The sequence below is a fragment of the Salvia miltiorrhiza genome, chromosome 3 (assembly GCF_028751815.1).
Source record: "Salvia miltiorrhiza cultivar Shanhuang (shh) chromosome 3, IMPLAD_Smil_shh, whole genome shotgun sequence".
Taxonomy (NCBI): Eukaryota; Viridiplantae; Streptophyta; class Magnoliopsida; order Lamiales; family Lamiaceae; genus Salvia; species Salvia miltiorrhiza.
The window spans coordinates 60083818-60106127 of record NC_080389.1 but is presented as its reverse complement, the minus strand read 5'-3'; the positions used below and the strand labels follow the sequence as shown (position 1 = coordinate 60106127).

Here is a 22310-nt window from a genome sequence, read left to right as displayed (position 1 = left end):
ATTCCTCAAAAAAAATTATATTGATGAAAAGGAAATTTTGTTTTATTTGTTTTGACATGAGTTAATCATTTTTTATATCATTATATTTTTTTTATAAATTAATCGTATTAAAATAAAAAAAATTGAAATTCACGCCCCACATCACATGAGACTCGAACCCAAGACCTTTGACCTCATTAACCACTTATCACTTGGCCAACACACACACATTTTTATATCATTATTAGTTCAAGTTCAACCAATGATATCCAATGTTTGCAGTTATAACCATACTACATGATTGGGGAATCTTCCAATTATATTGCAATACTTATTAGTAGCGCTTTCAAAAATCGTAAGTAGATGTGACAAAATATATTTATTTAGAAATCCAAATATTTTCCAACCTATTCAAAACGCATCAACCGCTTACCACTTGCATCATATTTTCCCATCAAAACATTGATTTTTCCAGTATCATAAAATTACAAGGGACAACATATAAATTACAAAAACCAAATACTATGAAAATTAGCAAATGTGAAAAATTAATTTTGGAGCTAAACTGGTAGAATTGGATACTACACTTAGCTTTTATTTCTGAATCAAACTAGCCTGCCTTTATTTTGTCTCATACTCATGGGGAGGAAGATGTAACATGTTTCCATTCTACAGTAGGCTCTGCAGAACTGAAAGACGCGGTTAAGCTGTTGATTGGAAACATAGAATAAGCCGGTAGAGCCAGCAGCTTCTCAAGATCCACATGAATACAACAGAGCAAACCTCGGTTACTCGTCCCAATTATGTTCAAGAAATTGCTTTGTACCCTTCTCTTTCAAGAGTTTCAGCTATGGAGATATCCCCAGTCTTCACTATCCGGCCATTCTCCTGCAATTATAATATTGAAGCATGATACCAGACAAATTCTAACTGAACACTAAAAGAAACACACAATCTCTTTTGGGGAGGGGACACGGCTTTCTTACCATTATGTGGATGTATGTTGGCTTTATGAATTCTAGAAGACGTAAATAGTGGGTGATCATCAGAACTGAATTCTTCGAGGTGAGGACACCATTAACTGCTTTTGCTACATCTTGAAGAGCATCCACGTCTAAACCAGAATCAATTTCATCTAATATAGCAAATTCTGCACCAAGGACCTGAAAGACGAAAAAAATTTAGAGTACAATTTTCCCTATTCCAACATACACCTAAAGACGGAGGGCCAACAGAGGTGGGAGAGAACTTTACTAATACCCTGCTCCCACTAAGAGAAAAGGCTAGGATTGTACACAGTATCCAAACAGACATCGGAAACATTGCCATCTTTGAGAATTAATATGAAGAAATAGCAGTTGGCCACAATGCTCAGTGTGGCTCTAGAATGAGTCAAATTGCTAAAATATTCACTATAAGGATCAACTCACATGAACTCGTTGACCATATCCCCATCAACAATAAAGTTACTTTTGCTTCTGTACATGTATAGTTTGTAAATTGTTTCTTCCACTAGGAAAAGAGCGTAAAAAGTAATGAAGATTGGTGAAGGGGGGGGGGGGTGTCTAACTGTTTATCCAAATGTCAATTTGTAAGGATTCAATTACAATTACAGCTTAAAAGCATTTGAGTTAGTTAGCCACATGCGTGAGTATGAGCATCCAAGAAACAAGGTGTTACTTCTGAATTAACTATACTAATTTTCTTTGGAATTAACTAAATGAAATTATTATGATGCGTTCAGGAATTACTGAAAACTACAAAATTCAGATCCTATACCGCAAGCTGTAAAATCTCATTGCGCTTTTTTTCTCCGCCGCTGAATCCTTCATTCACATTTCTGTTTAAAAAGTCTGTCTTCATATTCACGAGCTCAAGTTTAGGTGCTACATAGCCATAAAACTGCAAGAATGAAATTTTCCATTATTTATAAACAAGAACATATAACACATATCCCAATATATCAGACCTGTCCAGACCCCCAAGAAAGAGGAGCAAATAACAGAAAGCGAGGACACAAAAGCAGTCTGAGCTACTTATGCAACCATTCCAGCATATACAATATGCAAACAAACATAAGTAATGCAAATGAATGAATAATACATTACATGCTTTTTAGGTAAAAGTAAAATTGGAAATTACCAACTTCATATGTACTTTGGAAACATTGATTGTAAAAAAATAGGACAATCCATGCGGTCTTACTGAAGCTGAACAATATTCCTCAATCTACTATCAGTATCACAAAATCATTCAGATTTCTCTAAAACTGTCTTCCTTCAAGATGCTCCATAAAGTAGGATAAATGTGCATGGAAAAAGCAATTATTAGAAGTTAAACTACCTCAATTGGACCAAGCTCTGGTAATCCAAGTTTCCTCCTCCTAGCATTGTAAGCCATATTCAAGAAGTCAATATTGCTTACACCAGGAATTTCAACCGGTGATTGAAAGCTCATAAATAATCCAGCAATAGCTCTTTCCTCAGGTTCCATCTCAAGCAGATCGAGCCCTTTGTACATTATACTACCTCCTGTAACCTCATAATCTGGATGACCAGCAAGGACCTGAGACAATAGAATAATCAGAAACAAATTTAAGACACTACTTGTAACCCAAGGCAATTGAAGTCGATAGCTTGTAGTTCTTCCAGAGACACAACAATGATTAGAAAACTTGGAAAATATAAGATCATATCACAAGGTAGCACGCATAAACAATAATCAAGGTGAAGGAAAAATTGATCTAACAAAGCTGAATATATGTCTCTTTTCTCCTTTCAGATAGCTACTGATTAAAACCAATCTTATTAGTTACACGTGTAGTATGGAAGTACCAGAGTCAGTAAAATTAGTATATTATCTTTATTAGCTATTTTTGTTAAAAAAATCTTCCTTTCCCTAATCAAATACTGGTCTACAAAAGCAAGTATTTTTTAAGGCTACGGCATAAGTTTAACAAGTGTTTCTCTTGGCTTAACAAGTTCCCAAATATACATAGTAAACACTAAAGAATCAGAAGCCACTTAAGACTTCCATAAACTAATTGATTATTACATTATGTAATTGCAGCACAGTTACCATCCTATTGGAGCTATATCTTATCGAAGCAGGTTTCTGATGGTAGAATCTTGTTCAAAGACAAACTTGATCAGGAATTTGGGATCAGGTTAAGCTTCGATTTCAGCCAAAAACGAACAAGGATATCTGAGCTAAAGTTGCTTTAATTGAATTATTGAAGCAGACACGTTAAGCTCGAGTTTGACTTAAAACACGAATTTCAGGTGGAAAGCCAAACATCCCGTAGAACTACAAAAACTCAAAATCAGAACTTGACCAGAATGCAAAAACTGACCTTTGCAAATGTACTCTTCCCAGAGCCGTTCTTCCCCATCACAGCATGAACCTTTCAAATCCAGCATCAAATTAGAAGCCAAAGAAAATAGGATATAGAATAACACTAGTATTTCGGAACAAGCATCTACTCCTTAATTCCAGGTATTCTAATTAATCAGATAATAAATCAGCTAACTACGCCGTGGTGAAACGATTGGCTTGAAAATTGAGTATAAAAAACAAAATTATCAGCAAAATTGCAAATCCTGTCTCCTCGTAATTCGGAAAAAATATCAGTATCGGTATGCACCTCTCCGTGACGGACGGTAAGATTAACGCCTTTGAGAATAGTCTGCTTGGACTCGGCGATGACGGCAGAGAGGTCTTTGACTTGAAGCAGTAGGTCAGTGGTCGAGGATGAAGGGGCCTCGATGGCGACGGTGGCCTGAGAGGACTGCACAAAACAACGGCGGCGGCGGCGTTGAGGAGCGGATGTGGAGATTCTGAAAGAAAAGGTCGGAGAGAAGAGAGCCATCGCCATTTTGACGATAGATTTTCCGATTACAACGCAGTTTTAGAATTCTGTAGTCCCAATTGTTATTTGATTTTCGCAGGGCTTTTATAGTCTCCCTCTCCTATTTTTATTTTCCTTTTATAAGATAGTTTAATAGATAGAATATGATTAAAAAATTCATCTTATTTTAGAGTAATAATTAATCATAAAATCTTCATCTATATTGATTTTTTATAAGATTTTTATTGAGAGGATAACAAACTACATAAACAAATTATATTTCATTAATTAAATATTTTGCAAGTAATACAATTTAAATAATTAACGAATATTATTATACAGTAACATAATTTTTTTAAAATCATATTTATGATAGATATATGTGCATAAGAGCATCCACATTGGTTTACTCGATGGGGCTTACTCGAGTAAGCTTTCCATCGAGTAAGCCGATGTGAGGCAATGGGGGCTCGAGTAATACTCGATAAAACGAGTATGATTCAAAGGCGATTATGAATGGTGCGTGCATTAATTAAAAAATCGTTTGTCCTTTTTCCTTTTCTTTTTTTTCCTTCTATATATAAAAGCTGAGCCTTTGTCTACATGAATTTTGGCGGGAAAATGAGGATCTCTTTTATCTGCTGTGTAATCTTGCAAAATTCAGCAAATTCATTTTCCAACTTGGGCCCCAAGCATCTTAGGCGGCATTTATTAATCTTGGCCTCCAAGCATGGAGCCAAAATTCAAATTTGAGCCTAAAATATGCCTATAAATACAAGCAACATATGTTCATTTTCGAAATTTTGACAATGTAGAATTTTTCTCTCTATTCTTGGTTGTTCAAATCCTTTTTTATGTTTTTTTTGTTTTTATGTTTTTTCCATTTTTATGTGGTACTTTTATTTTTATTGTTTAGTTTTTGCCTATTTACTATTTGTCTCAATTATAATAAGATACTAAGCAATTATTACAACACTTATTTTTACTTTACACAAAGACTAAATCTGCAATATCAATAGCTAATATTTCTGAATTTTTTTTGAAGATGAAAACTTGATGTCAATGGAGCATGGAAGTGTAAACTCTCAGATCTGCAAAAGCCACAAAAAAAATCATGTTAGTGTAATTCTGATATTAACTAAACTATTTTCTACCATATTCAATGTATGTACATGTACTTTTCAAATGGTGCTATTAGAAATTTCATATGGTGTTATTTTTATATGAGAAATTATATATGTTGGTATAGGTTACCATTATCTAAAATATTTATGCAGATGGCAAACATTAAAAGTCAACCTTAATGCAAATAAAACCACAAAGGAATGGCTGTACAAATTCAACAATCACTAAAATAAGATGGTGATGGGCACTCTTTTTTCAACAATCACTAAAGTATAAGTATTAAGTATAATATACTTGCAGTACATATTTACCATTAAGTATATACTTACAAATATAAGAATCTGTATAAGTACATATAATATGTTGTAGTTTTCTTATAGATGACTGTGCCAAACAAACTAATCAACATGTTTGGAAAGAAAGTAAATGAAGAATAAGAATTCCAATATTTATATAGAATCTAATTTTTGTAATATAGCAATTTTGCATCGGGCGGGAGGTACAATAGTAAATTGGTGATTATTTTATAAAATTATATATAGAATCTAATTTTTATCTTATATTTATTCTATATCTATTATATTTTTTGTCTCCATTTTTTTAAGCTTTCTGTGACAAAATCACAAAAATTGTAATATTAGTAACCATTACAGCTCTGAAAAATATTGTTTAGATATAAAGGAATGATATAGCGTAGAATTAAGGTGAGTGCATCATTGCAGGTAGAAAATAGGGAAGTCGGTTTATGTTAGGCTAAAAGGTAGTGAAATATTGTTAGTGCCATAGTAGTGTTCGTCATATATTCTCAAACACCAAGGCCCTTTACTAAATACAACTCAAAGGACACGATGCCTAAAGAAGGAAATTGGTTGAGAATGAATACCTTTAGCTTGGATGATAACTTTTTCCACTCAGAACGTTCCTCATCAGTAGTTCGTTTTAGGTTGGAGAGGACCTTTATCTTGGCATCTCGAACCTGTTTGGAAACATGAGGAAAATTGCAAATTACTTAAATGGGAAAGCCACAACTTTCATTATAATGAAGATACTTAACATTCACCAGTATTGTAAGCAGGGGTATAATGGTGAGCACATAAGAGTATTGCAATTGAATATATGCAGAGAGACACCGAAAAGAAGGAGTGGCACATAGAGACACAGAAAAATCGCCAAATTAAAATCTTCAAGAAGACTGAAATTCCTAAACAAAATTCTGAGTAAGACTAGAACCTCACAAGTGCTTAAACAACACACTGAGAATGAATTGAATCCTTCAAACATAGCCCGGAAAAGTAAAAACAGAAAAGCAATTTCACACCGAATTTCACAAGTGCTTAAAGAATATGTAGTTTTAGAAACAAATAACGCAAAAAAAAAAATACCTGTTTTGTATAGGTCTACTAAAACACTTAGTAGATCTGAAAAAAATCGATAGAATTGGTCACTGTAAAAGAAACAATAACTATGTTACAACATAAATATAGAATACACAGATCTATTGATGAATACGACAAGAAAAATATTGAGAACGCTGGAATTAAAGATGCATACGAGGGAGGGGGCCGAGATCTGGAGCTCAGGGCCTGGGTGACGCCGTCGTTTGAAACCCGGACAGCGGCGGCCGGATACGGGCGTGCAGAGGGAGGCGGCGGCGCATTCATTTTCGCCGATGAGGGAGGTGACGCTGCGTGGAGCGGCGTCAATGCGTAGATGTGAGTGCGGAGTTGGTGGTTTGGGGATCTAGGCTTTTGGACGGCGGTTGGTCGCAAAACCAGAGGTCGAGGGAAATAGAGGGCGAGGTAGAGGAAGACAGAAGACGGAGAGAATCGACGACCGTGGCTTCTCGCCGGCAATGGTTGTTGTGTATGCGTCGTGTGAGTGATTGAGAGGGAGACAATGGGCGCCTATGGCTTATCGCCGCTAAACAGCCGGATGAGAAAAGGGCAGAGGACAGAGAAAAGGGCAGAAGACGGATGAAGGTTTGGGCTGGGAGAAAAGGAACGAGGGATGATGAAGGGAGTAGCGGCGCAGATTCATGTTCAAACCCTAAAACGAGAGGAGCTGTGTATTTGAGCAATGATCCCTAAAAATGGAAATGGGTTCAAAGTGTAGAAGCTTCTCCATATTGGGTTGTATTTAATTTTGTTTTATATTTATTTATACTATTACTAGGGATGTCAATCAAGCCCGAAACCCGTGGGCCGACCCGAATAACCCGATAAAATTATAGGGTTAGGGTTGTAAAATCGCAACCCGATTATAAATCGGGCTAGCCCGTTCGGGCTGGCGGGTTGAAGCGGGCCAGCCCGTTGGGCTACTGATTTTTTTTTTTATAAATTGAATTTTAAAATACATTAAAGTTTAGGCTTTTAAGGTTTAAGATTTTTTTTGAGATACTTTTTTCTTTAATTTCAAACTATTGTTGAATATTTTTTTTTAATTTTTTTTAACAAAGTTGAACATTTTATTGTTATTAACTTATTTTATATAGTCTTAAAAAAAACTTATTTTATATGTTAATATGTTATGTAATCTTGAATATATTATATTTTTGCATTTCATGCTTTGTTAAAAAATATAATATATTCAAGATTACATAACATATTAACATATAAGATATTTTTTAATGGTTTAATCTTGAATATATTATATTTTTAAACCAAAACAAGATATTTCCTTATGATGTTTTCTTTTAAACCATTTTAGGCGCGGATCAAAGATTAAAAGAAACATCATAAGGAAATATTTTGTTTTGGTTTAAATGTCCCAAATAATAACATAAGTAGGTCTTTGTATAATTATTTACAAAAAGGGGTTGTTTTTTGAATTTTTAAGAATTAAGTCGTGTCAAATTTGAACAACAACGAAAATTGGTGTATTAAAATGTAAAATCCTAACTTCGCGTCAAATATGGATTTTTTGCAAAGTTTGTGTATTTTCACGCAATTATCCCTATAATTTATATCTTTAATATCTATGTATATTTTATACATTATACATTAGATCATTAAGAATAATAAAATACAAATGACAATTTTATTTTTACGCCTTTAACTGGATTAGCCCGATGGGCTAGCCCGAAACCCGAACGTTTAGGGTTAGGGTTGAAGATTTACAGCCCGAAAAAATCTCCAGCCCGATTAGCCCGCACCCGATAAACCCGAAACCCGATAGGGCTAGCCCGAAAACCCGATGGGCTGACCCGATTGACATCCCTAGCTATTACTATGGGCTTTTGATTTTTTTATAAACGAATACACATTTTTGCATATTAACTATGGGCTGGTTTTATAATATTGGTGATTTTTTCTTATAGTTTATAATATTGGTGATTTGCTTGAACAAAATCGTGCAGCAGACAATTGTTTTCTTAAGAACGCATAAATGGTATAATACTAAGGGAGTGTTTTCTTAAGAAGGCATAAATGGTTTTTACTCAAGTAGGGGGAGGGGGCTGCAATGGGTGACTCAATCTCTGGCTTACTCGAGTGAGCTAGAATGAATCACCACTGGATGCTCTTATTGATTATTGATTATTTCAATGGTTACTAAGGGGGGTGTATTCGTTGTGGATTTTCACAGACTTTAAAAGGTCCATGGAATTTAAATTCCATGGAATTCACATAAATTCCAGACGACTTTCAAAGAATTCGTGGTTGGATTTCACCCCGATTTTCACTGATTTTCGAAGACTTTACGGGATAATTTTGAAATTGAATTCCATGAAACCAGCGCCCGCTAGAAGAGACCCAGCGCCCGCGGAGTCCCAGCACCAGCTGGAAACCCAGCGACCGCTGGGTTGCAGCGAGAAATTTGTGGAGCTTTGTGGTGTCTCCTGGAGTCCTCCATCTTTGAATTTGTGGAGCTTTCTGAAACAAGACTGTTTGGGGTTGCGGAAATTGTTCTTCGCGACGCTAATCTTAGGGTTTTCAAATCGGGCGAATATATTGAATAAGAGTTAGGATTGACAGAAGGGTTCGTCAGTATTGGGGAGAGGGAAAATGGGTTGTGATAGGATTTGGAAATGGAGTGTGTTGGAATAGCATTGAGTGCGTTGGAATTGGGGACGCAAAATAATCAAATGAAGAATTCAATTCGGCCGAGCTCGAGAATGAAAATGTGAAGTTATGATTCGGAATTCAGTCGAACTTACAGATTTTGCCGGGGAGGTCCTCCACGAAGTATAAGCTGATAGCAAAAGTTGCGTTGGTAGCCGGTGTAGCTGCTGCATGGCAGTTCTATTTTCAATGACAGCAGCAAGCAATCTCCCATGTATGATTATGTATCGTGAAGAGAGGGACTAGATAGGTTTGAACTTCATACATTTATCTAATTCAGTTAGTGATCAGTTCCAGCGACCGCTGGTTTGCAGCCATTATTTTATTGATTGTCTACCTATATATACATACTCAACGCTCGCGACAACCCAGCGGCCGCTGAGAATCCAGCGCTCGCTGGCTTCTTGGCCGCGGGCGCTGGAACCCAGCGCTCGCTTAAAACTTCATGGATTTCAATTCTCGTGGTTCTTGGCCGGATTTCGTCGTGTGTATTTTTTGGATGAAATCCATGAAAGTCATTCCGGATTTTAAGTCAATGGAATAACGAATACACCTAGATTTGTATGGATTTTAAAAAGTCTTGAACGAATACACCCAGATTTATATGGACTTTTAAAAGTCTTGAACGAATACACCCAGATTTCTGCAGACTTTTAAAACTCTTGAACGAATACACCCAGACTTTTAAAATCCATAGAAATCCATCAAATTCCACAACGAATACACCCCCCTAAGTATTGATATTTCAAACTTCAAAAAATTTTGATTCTCGATAATATTCCTTATATGGAACTTTATGGAATTGATTCGTATAAGATATTTTGTTGTTTTGTTATGTATATTTTGTTTTATTTAATATTAAATTTCTTCTTATTTATGATTATTTTTCATGTATTTGTGTAATTCCGTACCCGTGCGTATGCACGGGTAAAATGCTAGTAATAATAATAATAATAATAATAATAATAATAATAATAATAGTCGTAATAATAATAATTATAATAATAATTATAATAAGGATAATAATAATAACAATAATAATAATAATAATAATAATAATAATAATAAGTTTAAGGGAGACTAATTACATAAGTAATGATAGAGTAAAGTGGGCCCAATAGGTAAAAGTGTAGTAATTTTAAAAGTAAGGGAGGGTATAATATAATTGTCCAAAAAGCAGAGTAGGAGTTTTTTTGGTAGACAAAAATTTAAGGGCAAGTAGGAGTTTTTTTTGTGGACGGAGGGAGCATGAGTTTAGTCTGAAACCGCATATAAATACCGTCTAACCAGACGTACCTTGACATACTAGAATTGTTTACAAAGATATATAGTGTGAAGGCTGAAAAATATTTAACCATCTACCTTACCCCCTGCCTAATGCATAGTTGCTACTTAGACAGGCTTTAGTAACAAAACGATGCCGTTTAGGACCCACTCTCATTGTGGAGGGCAGAAAGTGACGACGTATCTCTTTGCCCTGCATTTGTTGAGGCTTGAAGAATCATCAAAGGCGTAGCTATACGCCTTGGGACAAATGGCCTTGAACAAATTTGCAAACACTGTAGGTTTGCAAGTTTTGGGGTCTGCATACTGTCCTGTGCAGCAATATTTTGGTGATTGCATAGCTAAGCAAGCACTCTTGCACCCGACAACCCGCCCTCCCACCCTCACCTCCAGCGCCGAGGGGCAGCAGACGTTCAGGTCGACCTCGCACGACGCCACCCCACATCCGACCCCACCCCCGATGGGCTTCATTGAGACGGGCAGGTTGAACCCATCCACCAGGCTCACGTCGTAGAAGTGGAGGGGTGAGGCTGACGAGCCCAGTGTCATCTCGACCACCGTCGCTGGTGGTGCTCCGCCCATTCCCTGGCAGCGGAGCTGGCCAGAGCAGTCGCCCGTGACGCATGAGCCCTTCCCATTCGAGTCGAAGTTGCAGAACTGCCTTCCCCACAACCGGCCTGACCACTTCTCGGGGACGTCGATGGCTACCTCACCACCGCTGCTGAGGAGGAAGCCACCGTCACTGAGGGTTCGCTGCCCCGCGCCGCCCTGGATTCCGGGCCATATGCTCCCGTTGCAGTTGTTTACTACGATGAGCTGATATCCACTGCCATCTGCAAACATAGATTACTGTTAAGATCTCGATCACAATTGAGATTGAAAACAAATGAAAAAATAGATTAGAAGAAAATAAATAACAATGTGTACTTGTTCTAGTGAGAGAGAGGACTATGGTGATAGTAATGAAGAATCCATATCGGAAAATAGGAAGCATTGTTAAATCAATCTGTACCAAAACTAAAACTTGTGCTTCTTCTGCGAGGGATGGATGCTCAATTTAAAGTAGAAGAACTCTGCTAGAGGCTACTGGCTTATCTTCAGTTTGCAAGTTCTTTATTTGTTTTTATTTCTCTTTTCCCACACTTTTTCTTTTTGTATCACACAGCATATATGCATTGCTTCTAGCTGAGGATTTCTATTACTTTGATGATAATGTGGATTAATTCATGTCTTTAACTTTAGCACGTAGAAGTGAATATTATCTATTATTGTGTAAATGTCTAAATTTGTTCTCACATGTAGGTAAATAATGGATCAAGTTAAGGCATTTCCTGCATATGCAAAGCAAAGAGGATATTTTGCCATCTTTTAACAGATTTTGCATCATAAACAAAACTAGCCTTTTTCATTTTATAGGCGGCTGGATATGGATCTCTTTTCTGCTGGGGAATATTAGATTGCCCGACTCTCAATCCTCATATAAAATTGGCTTAAGCCGATAAGTCGATAACTACTTTGATCTGAAGGGAAGTTAGATCGAGAAATAATAGATTATCAAATTTTGGATATTCTATAAGTTGAAATTGCGTTTGATATTTTGAAGGGTAATTTTAAACATAGCCCCTGATTTTATCACTATAGCCTCTTATTTTAAAAAATTATAAAATAATTAAATTGTACTATTATATCCTTATAGCCCCCATTTCATATGAGAAGGCCTGTTATGGATTCTTATTTTCTCAGACACGAAGTAATCGTGGAAATCAGAGAGAAATTTCCTGAGTCTAGATAAAATAAACAAGATGAGCGGATGATCTTTGATTGAAGGCAATAACGAAGAAATCCAGCTTTCACATATGTGGATAAAAATGAAATGGAATTCGTAAAGCAGAATATGGTAAGGAATGCAACGTAGGTAATGGCTTCACAAATTATAACTTTTAAACAAAGTCGCGCCTCAAATAATTGAAGTAGAAGATTTCAATTAATGTAGCCAAAAATAAGATTAGATTGTCAATTACAAGAGTAACAAATAATCAACTCACTATGAAAGAGACACATATATCAGGAGTAAGCCACTAAACTATCTATTAACACTAAAAACGCCACTAAAATGAGACTCAAAGCACACAGACAAAATATTGTGGTAGTTTATTTAAGCTTTATTTAGACGCAGATTGATAAATAAATCAGTTCCCAAAAAGTTTTAGTTTGGGAATAGAAAATTAATAGTAGCTCCATAACTTATCTGCAGATATTGAAAAGTCCTCAGAAAGTGATTTATAATCTCAAGAATTTTACAATGTAGTTTCTTTAGGTTGTTTAGGAATCCAAATATCATCCATAGGTCGACAAATTGTCTTCAAAGAGACCATCATATTGTTGGGAAAAGTGGTGAATAAATATTCAAGAGTGTCAAAATAAATGACACTTGCACAGCGGAACCAGGATAATTCTTTTCCCTCTTGCTGGATTACAAAATGGGATCCAAACCAAGAAAAATATTTGGTGCAAAATATAAGAAAATATGAGACAAGAATTTTTACGTGGAAAACCCAAATTGGGAAAAACCTCGAGACCGTAGTCTAGAAATCTTCCACTATGTATATAGTAGGCTTACAAAATTCTACCTACAAAAAATTCTCCCTACACAAAATAGGGGAAACACAAATTTCAAGTTTAATAACTTGGAAAACACAAGAGGACTGAGATACTATTTTAAGAGAAATGAAAAATCTTATGATTTTTTCTCACAATTTTCTTCTCTCAAAATGCACTCACCAAACTCTCTCTTGTTTTGCCTCGCACTTCTCTTCACTTGCACACTTTCATTCGGCAGATTTCAGCTCAATTTATAGAGGAGTTGAGCTGCAAATGTCTTCTCCTATAGCCACCCTACAGCCGCAATTGTAGAATGCTATAGTGAGAGTTGAGGTGGGTTGCAGTAAAACTTTGCTGCCAAATCTCTTCAAATCTAATGTTGCAACTATTGCAATAAATGCAACACTTCATCTGCACAACTAAGGTAAAAAAGTGTTGGCTTTGTGGGGCCATTCCACATGAAGTGGAAATAGCTCAACAATTCTCCCCCTCTACGTCATGTGGAGATTCAACTAGACCTGCTTCACGTTTGCAGATTTCAAAGTTATCTAGAGGAAAGGACTTGGTAAACATATCAGCACCATTCTCATCGGTGTGGACTTTCTCGAGCTGCATTAGTTTTCTTTCAAGTGCATCTCGAATCCAGTGATATCTCACATCAATATGTTTCGATCTCGAGTGAAAACTCGAATTCTTACTTAAGTGATTTGCGCTTTGACTATCGCAGTAAAACACATACTTCTCTTGCTTCAAGCCTAACTCTTGTAGAAACTTCTTCAACCACAACACCTCTTTGCAAGCTTCTTTCACATCAATGTACTCAGCTTCCGTTGTGGATAATGCCACGCATTTTTGAAGTTTCGATTGCCACGAGATAGCTCCCCCTACAAGTCTCATCAGGTATCCAGATGTGGATTTCCTGGAATCTACGTCACCAGCCATGTCTGCATCCACATATCCTTCTAGTAGGATATGGTTATTGCCAAACTTCAGACAAAGTCTAGAAGTACCTCTCAGGTACCGAAATATCCATTTCACTGCTGTCCAATGCTCTTTTCCTAGGTTTGAGAGAAATCGACTAACCACACCAACTGCGTGAGCGACGTCAGGTCTAGTGCATACATTTTAATACACCAATTTTAGTTGTTGTTCAAATTTGACACGACTTAATTCTTAAAAATTCAAAAAACAACCCCTTTTTGTAAATAATTATACAAAGACCTACTTATGTTATTATTTGGGACATTTAAACCAAAACAAAATATTTCCTTATGATGTTTCTTTTAATCTTTGATCCGCGCCTAAAATGGTTTAAAAGAAAACATCATAAGGAAATATCTTGTTTTGGTTTAAAAATATAATATATTCAAGATTAAACCATTAAAAAATATCTTATATGTTAATATGTTATGTAATCTTGAATATATTATATTTTTTAACAAATCATGAAATGCAAAAATATAATATATTCAAGATTACATAACATATTAACATATAAAATAAGTTTTTTTTAAGACTATATAAAATAAGTTAATAACAATAAAATGTTCAACTTTGTTAAAAAAAATTAAAAAAAAATATTCAACAATAGTTTGAAATTAAAGAAAAAAGTATCTCAAAAAAAATCTTAAACCTTAAAAGCCTAAACTTTAATGTATTTTAAAATTCAATTTATAAAAAAAAAAAATCAGTAGCCCAACGGGCTGGCCCGCTTCAACCCGCCAGCCCGAACGGGCTAGCCCGATTTATAATCGGGTTGCGATTTTACAACCCTAACCCTATAATTTTATCGGGTTATTCGGGTCGGCCCACGGGTTTCGGGCTTGATTGACATCCCTAGTAATAATATAAATAAATATAAAACAAAATTAAATACAACCCAATATGGAGAAGCTTCTACACTTTGAACCCATTTCCATTTTTAGGGTTCATTGCTCAAATACACAGCTCCTCTCGTTTTAGGGTTTGAACATGAATCTGCGCCGCTACTCCCTTCATCATCCCTCGTTCCTTTTCTCCCAGCCCAAACCTTCATCCGTCTTCTGCCCTTTTCTCTGTCTTCTGCCCTTTTCTCCTCCGGCTGTTTAGCGGCGATAAGCCATAGGCGCCCATTGTCTCCCTCTCAATCACTCACACGACGCATACACAACAACCATTGCTGGCGAGAAGCCACGGTCGTCGATTCTCTCCGTCTTCTGTCTTCCTCTACCTCGCCCTCTATTTCCCTCGACCTCTGGTTTTGCGACCAACCGCCGTCCAAAAGCCTAGATCCCCAAACCACCAACTCCGCACTCACATCTACGCATTGACGCCGCTCCACGCAGCGTCACCTCCCTCATCGGCGAAAACGAATGCGCCGCCGCCTCCCTCTGCACGCCTGTATCCGGCCGCCGCCGTCCGGGTTTCAAACGACGGCGTCACCTAGGCCCTGAGCTCCAGATCTCGGCCCCCTCCCTCGTATGCATCTTTAATTCCAGCGTTCTCAATATTTTTCTTGTCGTATTCATCAATAGATCTGTGTATTCTATATTTATGTTGTAACATAGTTATTGTTTCTTTTACAGTGACCAATTCTATCGATTTTTTTCAGATCTACTAAGTGTTTTAGTAGACCCATACAAAACATGTATTTTTTTTTTTTTGCGTTATTTGTTTCTAAAACTACATATTCTTTAAGCACTTGTGAAATTCGGTGTGAAATTGCTTTTCTGTTTTGACTTTTCCGGGCTATGTTTGAAGGATTCAATTCATTCTCCGTGTGTTGTTTAAGCACTTGTGAGGTTCTAGTCTTACTCAGAATTTTGTTTAGGAATTTCAGTCTTCTTGAAGATTTTAATTTGGCGATTTTTCTGTGTCTCTATGTGCCACTCCTTCTTTTCGGTGTCTCTCTGCATATATTCAATTGCAATACTCTTATGTGCTCACCATTATACCCCTGCTTACAATACTGGTGAATGTTAAGTATCTTCATTATAATGAAAGTTGTGGCTTTCCCATTTAAGTAATTTGCAATTTTCCTCATGTTTCCAAACAGGTTCGAGATGCCAAGATAAAGGTCCTCTCCAACCTAAAACGAACTACTGATGAGGAACGTTCTGAGTGGAAAAAGTTATCATCCAAGCTAAAGGTATTCATTCTCAACCAATTTCCTTCTTTAGGCATCGTGTCCTTTGAGTTGTATTTAGTAAAGGGCCTTGGTGTTTGAGAATATATGACGAACACTACTATGGCACTAACAATATTTCACTACCTTTTAGCCTAACATAAACCGACTTCCCTATTTTCTACCTGCAATGATGCACTCACCTTAATTCTACGCTATATCATTCCTTTATATCTAAACAATATTTTTCAGAGTTGTAATGGTTACTAATATTACAATTTTTGTGATTTTGTCACAGAAAGCTTAAAAAAATGGAGACAAAAAATATAATAGATATAGAATAAATATAAGATAAAAATTAGATTCTATATATAATTTTATAAAATAATCACCAATTTACTATTGTACCTCCTGCCCGATGCAAAATTGCTATATTACAAAAATTAGATTCTATATAAATATTGGAATTCTTATTCTTCATTTGCTTTCTTTCCAAACATGTTGATTAGTTTGTTTGGCACAGTCATCTATAAGAAAACTACAAGCATATTATATGTACTTATACAGATTCTTATATTTGTAAGTATATACTTAATGGTAAATATGTACTGCAAGTATATTATACTTAATACTTATACTTTAGTGATTGTTGAAAAAAGAGTGCCCATCACCATCTTATTTTAGTGATTGTTGAATTTGTACAGCCATTCCTTTGTGGTTTTATTTGCATTAAGGTTGACTTTTAATGTTTGCCATCTGCATAAATATTTTAGATAATGGTAACCTATACCAACATATATAATTTCTCATATAAAATAACACCATATGAAATTTCTAATAACACCATTTGAAAAGTACATGTACATACATTGAATATGGTAGAAAATAGTTTAGTTAATATCAGAATTACACTAACATGATTTTTTTGTGGCTTTTGCAGATCTGAGAGTTTACACTTCCATGCTCCATTGACATCAAGTTTTCATCTTCAAAAAAAATTCAGAAATATTAGCTATTGATATTGCAGATTTAGTCTTTGTGTAAAGTAAAAATAAGTGTTGTAATAATTGCTTAGTATCTTATTGTAATTGAGACAAATAGTAAATAGGCAAAAACTAAACAATAAAAATAAAAGTACCACATAAAAATGGAAAAATCATAAAAACAAAAAAAACATAAAAAAGGATTTGAACAACCAAGAATAGAGAGAAAAATTCTACATTGTCAAAATTTCGAAAATGAACATATGTTGCTTGTATTTATAGGCATATTTTAGGCTCAAATTTGAAATTTGAATTTTGGCTCCATGCTTGGAGGCCAAGATTAATAAATGCCGCCTAAGATGCTTGGGGCCCAAGTTGGAAAATGAATTTGCTGAATTTTGCAAGATTACACAGCAGATAAAAGAGATCCTCATTTTCCCCCCCACCCTATTCCTCCACCACAATTTATACACACAATTCTTTTCATCATCTATTTCTCACACTCTTTCCATTTTTCTCTTTATGCTCTCTCTCAAACTCTTCTAAAATGGATCCAAATAATCCCAATTACTATTTGCCAAATTTAGACCCCCGATCTTATCAACGACTACCATCTCGATTTATCGGGATTCAACTTGGGGGAGGAGCCCCCAGGCCCCAACCCGTGAGGAGGCTTCGGCGGCCTATAGTGCATCGGCGGCGCCGAAGCACGGCGGGCGACAAAAGGCGATAGCCTACAAGGAGAAGGGGCAGGCGCGCGCCTACGACGGAGGAAGGCAGGGCCTTACCTACACCCGGGAGGAGACAGACATCATCGCATGAATTTGGGTGGAGAAGACGAACGACGCTATCATGGGTGACGATCAAAAGGGTGATGCCTATTGGCAACGCGTCCTCGACCGAGTGAATGTCGTCATCAGGACCAACCTCAACCATCGACAAATAATGAAATTAATGAATTTTTTTGATTTTATAAATAAATAAAATTTTAATTTAAAATAATTGTGTTATTTAAGTTGGTGCAATTAAAGTTAAATGAAAAATACAAAAATCAAAACTAAAGAGAATGAGTAAGCCCAATATGGAGTGCTTACCTATTAGTGGTCCCCCACTCCATTGAATAAAGAGCTTACTCAATGGACGTGGATGCTCTAAATCCTAAATGGATATAAACATTGATTGGCATGCATATGTAGATTTTTATCAGTGTTAATCTTTTATTTTTTATACTAATACATTGTTGGGTTTGAATTTATCACATATAGATTATGTGTTTTGGCAAACATTGAAATGCCAACCTTTATGGCACATATATTGTGTAATTAACAGGTTTAACTGTTTTGTCAATCAAATACATGGAGTTCAAGCCTTTTTTTGATGTCAAATTATGCTTCCACAACAATGTTTGCAATATTATATTCAACTAGTATTTTACCCGTGCATACGCACGGATATGAAATTCACAAAATACATGAAATATAATTATAAATATAAAAAGAAATATAATATTAAATAAAGCAAAATATATATAGCAAACAATAAAATATCTTATACAAATCAATTTTATAGAGTTCCATATAAACAATATTATCGAGAATCGGTCTTTTTCAAGTTTCAAATATCAATAATTAGTAACCGTTGATATACGAACATAAAATGAATCCAACCTATGAAATAATCAATGTGTAAGCTAAAATTAATAGAACCTATGAAATAATCAATAATCAGTAACCCATGGAATAAAAGGCATGTTTATTACGTAAAAGATTAAACGTGAAAGATATCCAGTTACACGATTATATTTGTGCGAAATAATCAATGAAACTTATTTGTTCGATTTAATTAATTCATTTATCCATCAGAAAAGTAAATTAATAATTACCCTACAAAAGAAGTAAAAATATAAATATTTTTTGAATTATGCTAAGATATTAAATGGTAAAACAAAGTAAAAAATAAATATTTTTTTGAGTCATGTTAAAACTTAAATGGTCAAGAAAGTAAAAAAATAATTATTTTTTGAATCATGCTGAAACATTAAATGGTCAAGAATATTTCTCACAAAATTGGTAAAATATGTATTTTATGTAAAGAATAAAAAAGCATGTAGTTCTCGAGTCATATCACTGTTGAGGGGAAGCCAGATTTGTGGCACATAGTCTTGCAAGTCATCTTTGACTTTTAGATATCAAAAACGAAAAAGAAAAAGCTAAAAAAAAAATAATAAATTAAAAAGTCAATTTATTCAAAAAAAGGAGATATGAGAATTTTTTAATTAATTTTTAAATAAATATAACTTTTATATTTTAAAATTTAATCTTTATCCAAAATATATTCAAACTAAAGCTATTTTCGTGATCTTTAATTTGACACGTGTATCAAATATTTCATAATTATTCAATATCATAGTTTTAGAAAAGAAATAAAGAAAAAAAATCAAAAGAATAAGATAATATACAAATAACTTGTAAATTTTAATTTTAATTTTAATTATAAAATTATCATTTAATTTTAAATTTATTTAAAACTGATAATTAATTTTTAATATATTATAGATTATATATAAGTGTTAACTCCTCGAAAATAAATTTTGTGTTAGCCAAAAGTAAAATATTGTCAAGTGTAAGCATCCGACTCGCTCACAAAAATCATTGAATTCGATGTAGTCAAATGTCAACAATCAAATGAGCTAAAATATAATTATTCTTCCCTGAAAAAAAAATATAATTATTCTAATATAATAATAATTTATATGAATTTAATATTTTGAGCACTCCTTCATTTGTTTACAATACATGCAGTTAAATATGAATTTAATAATTTAGATAACAAACAAATCAGTTTTCGAAATGAGATTATGGATTAGGCATTAATTGCATAATTGCTGCACAATTTTGTTCGAACAAATCACCAATATGATAAAACCAAAGCCCATAGTTAATACAATGTGTATTTATTTATTAAAAAAAATCAAAGCCCATACTTATAGCGTAAACAGAAAAAATAAATCAATGCAGCCCAATATCAGAGCCTATCGAGAACCTTCTACACCCTTTTAGGGTTCATTGCTCAAATACTCTCTCATTTTAGGGTTTGAAGATGAATCAGCGCCGCTACTCCCTTCATCTTCTCCCTCGTTTCTTTTCTACCCCAAACCTTCCTCTGTCTTCTGCTACATCCCTCGGTTTTCTTCTCCCAACCAAACCTTCCTCCTCCTTCCAAATGCGCCGCTCAACACACTCAAACCAGACGCTCACTCTCCTTTTTCTCCTCCGGTGGTTTAGCGACGACGCCGATTTTCTCCCTCTCAATCACTCTCCCTAGTCCAAACCACCGACTCCGCCGTCACATCTAGGCGGTGTCGCCTTCCTCCTCGGTGACGACGAATGTGCTGCGGCCTCCCTCTGCACAGCCCGTATCCAGCCACCGCCGTCCCGTTTTCGAACGACGGAGTCGCCCAAGCCCTAGGGTCCAGATATCGTCCCCTTTCTCGTCTGTAAGTTTTATGCTTTGTCAAAAATAGCGGCGTTGCCCATTGTTTTTCGAAGATGACACATACTCTGATATTTACTGCATTATTTTGGCAGATCTATGAACATCTTTATGGTATCCTTGATCTTTAGAGAAATACCCTATTTTTTTTCTAGTTATGTATTTGATCTTGCTCAAACTTTTCCTTGACTTCAAAATTTCCCACAGGGTTGTGGCCGGAAATTCCTCAGCTTCATTTCCCTTGCCAATTATAGTGGAATTGAAGCGAAAAAATGGAATCAGTAGCTTTAGATTCTTTGTCTATCCCTTTTCTATCTATACATGCATATTCAAAAAGTACAATTTTTTGTATGTTTTTCCATCTTAAACAACTGTTTTTGCAGCTAGGTTGTTCATTTTGAATGTCTTTTAATAAGCAAAATAAATAGAGCTGAAAAAAATATTTTACTTAGTGTTCATTTGTGGTGGCAATCCGAAAATATTCCTTTCAATACTCTTATCTTCCTGCTTGCATCAAATATATTTTACTCAGTATTCATTTGTGGCAAAAAAGTTTGAGAATATTTAGACGTCTTGTTTTATTCATAAATGGGACATATGTGGTGTGTTTTGATCATACAAACCATTGAAATTGAGAAATTGTATAACATGATATGTAACATAATATGAGAGAGAATGGTAAATATTCATATATAATTTCTATTGTGCAACATAACATGAATATGATAGCTAACAATTTAGCTAATACTATAAAAATTACACTAACAACATTTTCTTTTGTTGCTTCTGCAGATCTTAGAGATAATACTTCCATTCTCCATTGACAGCAAGTCTTCATCTGTGGAGAAAATTCCTAAATATTAGCTATGTATAAAATTGAAATAAGTATTGTAATACTTTAGTATTTGAGTTGTAATTGAGATTAATAGTAAATAGGCACATTCTAAACAAATAAAAATAAAAGTACCAAATAAAGATATGAAAACCCTAAAATTAAAAGAAGATCAAAAGGAATTTAGAACATATGAATTTTAGAGAGAGGAAAATCTGCACTTGTGAACCTTTTTTGAACAGAAAAAAGACAGATATCTTGTATTTAAAGACAAGTTTAGTATGTATTTGAAATTCGAAATTGAGTTTGGCTCCATGCTTGGGGTTTAAGTTTTAATAAAATGCCGCCTAAATTGTTGGGGCCCAAGTATTACAAAAATCTGTTGATATTTTAAACTTTACACAGCAGACTTAGAGGTGTTTTGCTAAGCTATTTTTAAGAGCTTATAAGCTCTGAGCTTATAAGATGTTTCAGAGCTTAAGAGTATTTTCTAAGAGCTTAAAGTTTGTCCAAAGTGTTGGATTTGACTTATAGCTAGAAGAGAATGTTTTTTCTAGAGAGAGAAAATATTTTTTTAGGAGAGAAAATCGAAGAGAAATGAACTTGAATGATATATGATGAAAATAATAAATTATAGTTGAAAAATATTTGTAAAATAATTATTACATATGAGATTATAAAAAAATAAGTTGGGGTAGATGAACTTATTTTTTTGGGAGCTTATAAGCTCTTGGAGCTTAAATTTGGAACTTATAAGCTGTTTAGGAGCTTATTTTGCCAAACACTTTGAAGGAGCTTATAAGCTCCTGAACAGCTTATAAGCTGTTTTGAGAAGCTTATAAGCTCAGCCAAACACCCTCTTAATCAAAAATTAGAACACACTGGTTAAAAGGTTTCCCCATTTTCCGGCCAAAATGGCTCAAATAGGCTCAGGTTGAGCTTTTATATATATATAGATTATTGTATGAACAAACTAAAATCGATCTTCACATTCATTCAATTTTGG

General features: G+C 34.8%; 2 protein-coding genes and 3 long non-coding RNA genes across 5 annotated transcripts; 2 read left to right on the top strand and 3 right to left on the bottom strand.

Moving 5' to 3' along the window:
* Nucleotides 1-408: 408 nt before the first annotated feature.
* LOC131014996 (ABC transporter I family member 6, chloroplastic) lies at nucleotides 409-3944 on the bottom strand. Its single transcript, XM_057943178.1, has 6 exons — nucleotides 3623-3944; nucleotides 3332-3382; nucleotides 2323-2544; nucleotides 1759-1881; nucleotides 966-1142; nucleotides 409-867 (listed from the first exon to the last, which is right to left on the bottom strand). Exons 1-6 carry the CDS (start codon nucleotides 3851-3853, stop codon nucleotides 787-789), a joined length of 885 nt encoding a protein of 294 aa, XP_057799161.1. The 5' UTR covers nucleotides 3854-3944; the 3' UTR covers nucleotides 409-786.
* An 815-nt stretch (nucleotides 3945-4759) lies between these two features.
* Nucleotides 4760-7031, bottom strand: LOC131014995 (uncharacterized). Its single transcript, XR_009098423.1, has 4 exons — nucleotides 6503-7031; nucleotides 6334-6395; nucleotides 5835-5927; nucleotides 4760-4917 (listed from the first exon to the last, which is right to left on the bottom strand). It is a non-coding gene; the product is annotated as an uncharacterized LOC131014995 (long non-coding RNA).
* Nucleotides 7032-10262: 3231 nt separating this feature from the next.
* Nucleotides 10263-11380, bottom strand: LOC131014994 (thaumatin-like protein). The gene is made up of 2 exons (XM_057943177.1): nucleotides 11221-11380; nucleotides 10263-11126 (listed from the first exon to the last, which is right to left on the bottom strand). The coding sequence occupies exons 1-2, from the start codon at nucleotides 11285-11287 to the stop codon at nucleotides 10447-10449; spliced, it is 747 nt and encodes a 248-aa protein (XP_057799160.1). The 5' UTR covers nucleotides 11288-11380; the 3' UTR covers nucleotides 10263-10446.
* A 3075-nt stretch (nucleotides 11381-14455) lies between these two features.
* LOC131014993 (uncharacterized) lies at nucleotides 14456-17186 on the top strand. The gene is made up of 4 exons (XR_009098422.1): nucleotides 14456-15351; nucleotides 15459-15520; nucleotides 15929-16021; nucleotides 16938-17186. It is a non-coding gene; the product is annotated as an uncharacterized LOC131014993 (long non-coding RNA).
* Nucleotides 17187-19927: 2741 nt separating this feature from the next.
* On the top strand, nucleotides 19928-21405 carry LOC131014992 (uncharacterized). Its single transcript, XR_009098421.1, has 2 exons — nucleotides 19928-20476; nucleotides 21265-21405. It is a non-coding gene; the product is annotated as an uncharacterized LOC131014992 (long non-coding RNA).
* Nucleotides 21406-22310: the final 905 nt, after the last annotated feature.

Bases quoted from the DNA above. Each gene is read 5' to 3' on its own strand.
- LOC131014996 (XM_057943178.1), bottom strand. From the start codon at position 3,853: ATGGCGATGGCTCTCTTCTCTCCGACCTTTTCTTTCAGAATCTCCACA. The intron at 3,383-3,622 runs GTGCATACCGAT...TGGATTTGAAAG, and splicing joins TTACCGTCCGTCACGGAGAG to GTTCATGCTGTGATGGGGAA. The intron at 1,143-1,758 runs GTATAGGATCTG...TTCGTCTTTCAG, and splicing joins ATGAGATTTTACAGCTTGCG to GTCCTTGGTGCAGAATTTGC.
- LOC131014994 (XM_057943177.1), bottom strand. From the start codon at position 11,287: ATGCTTCCTATTTTCCGATATGGATTCTTCATTACTATCACCATAGTC. The intron at 11,127-11,220 runs GTACACATTGTT...CTATGTTTGCAG, and splicing joins CCTCTCTCTCACTAGAACAA to ATGGCAGTGGATATCAGCTC.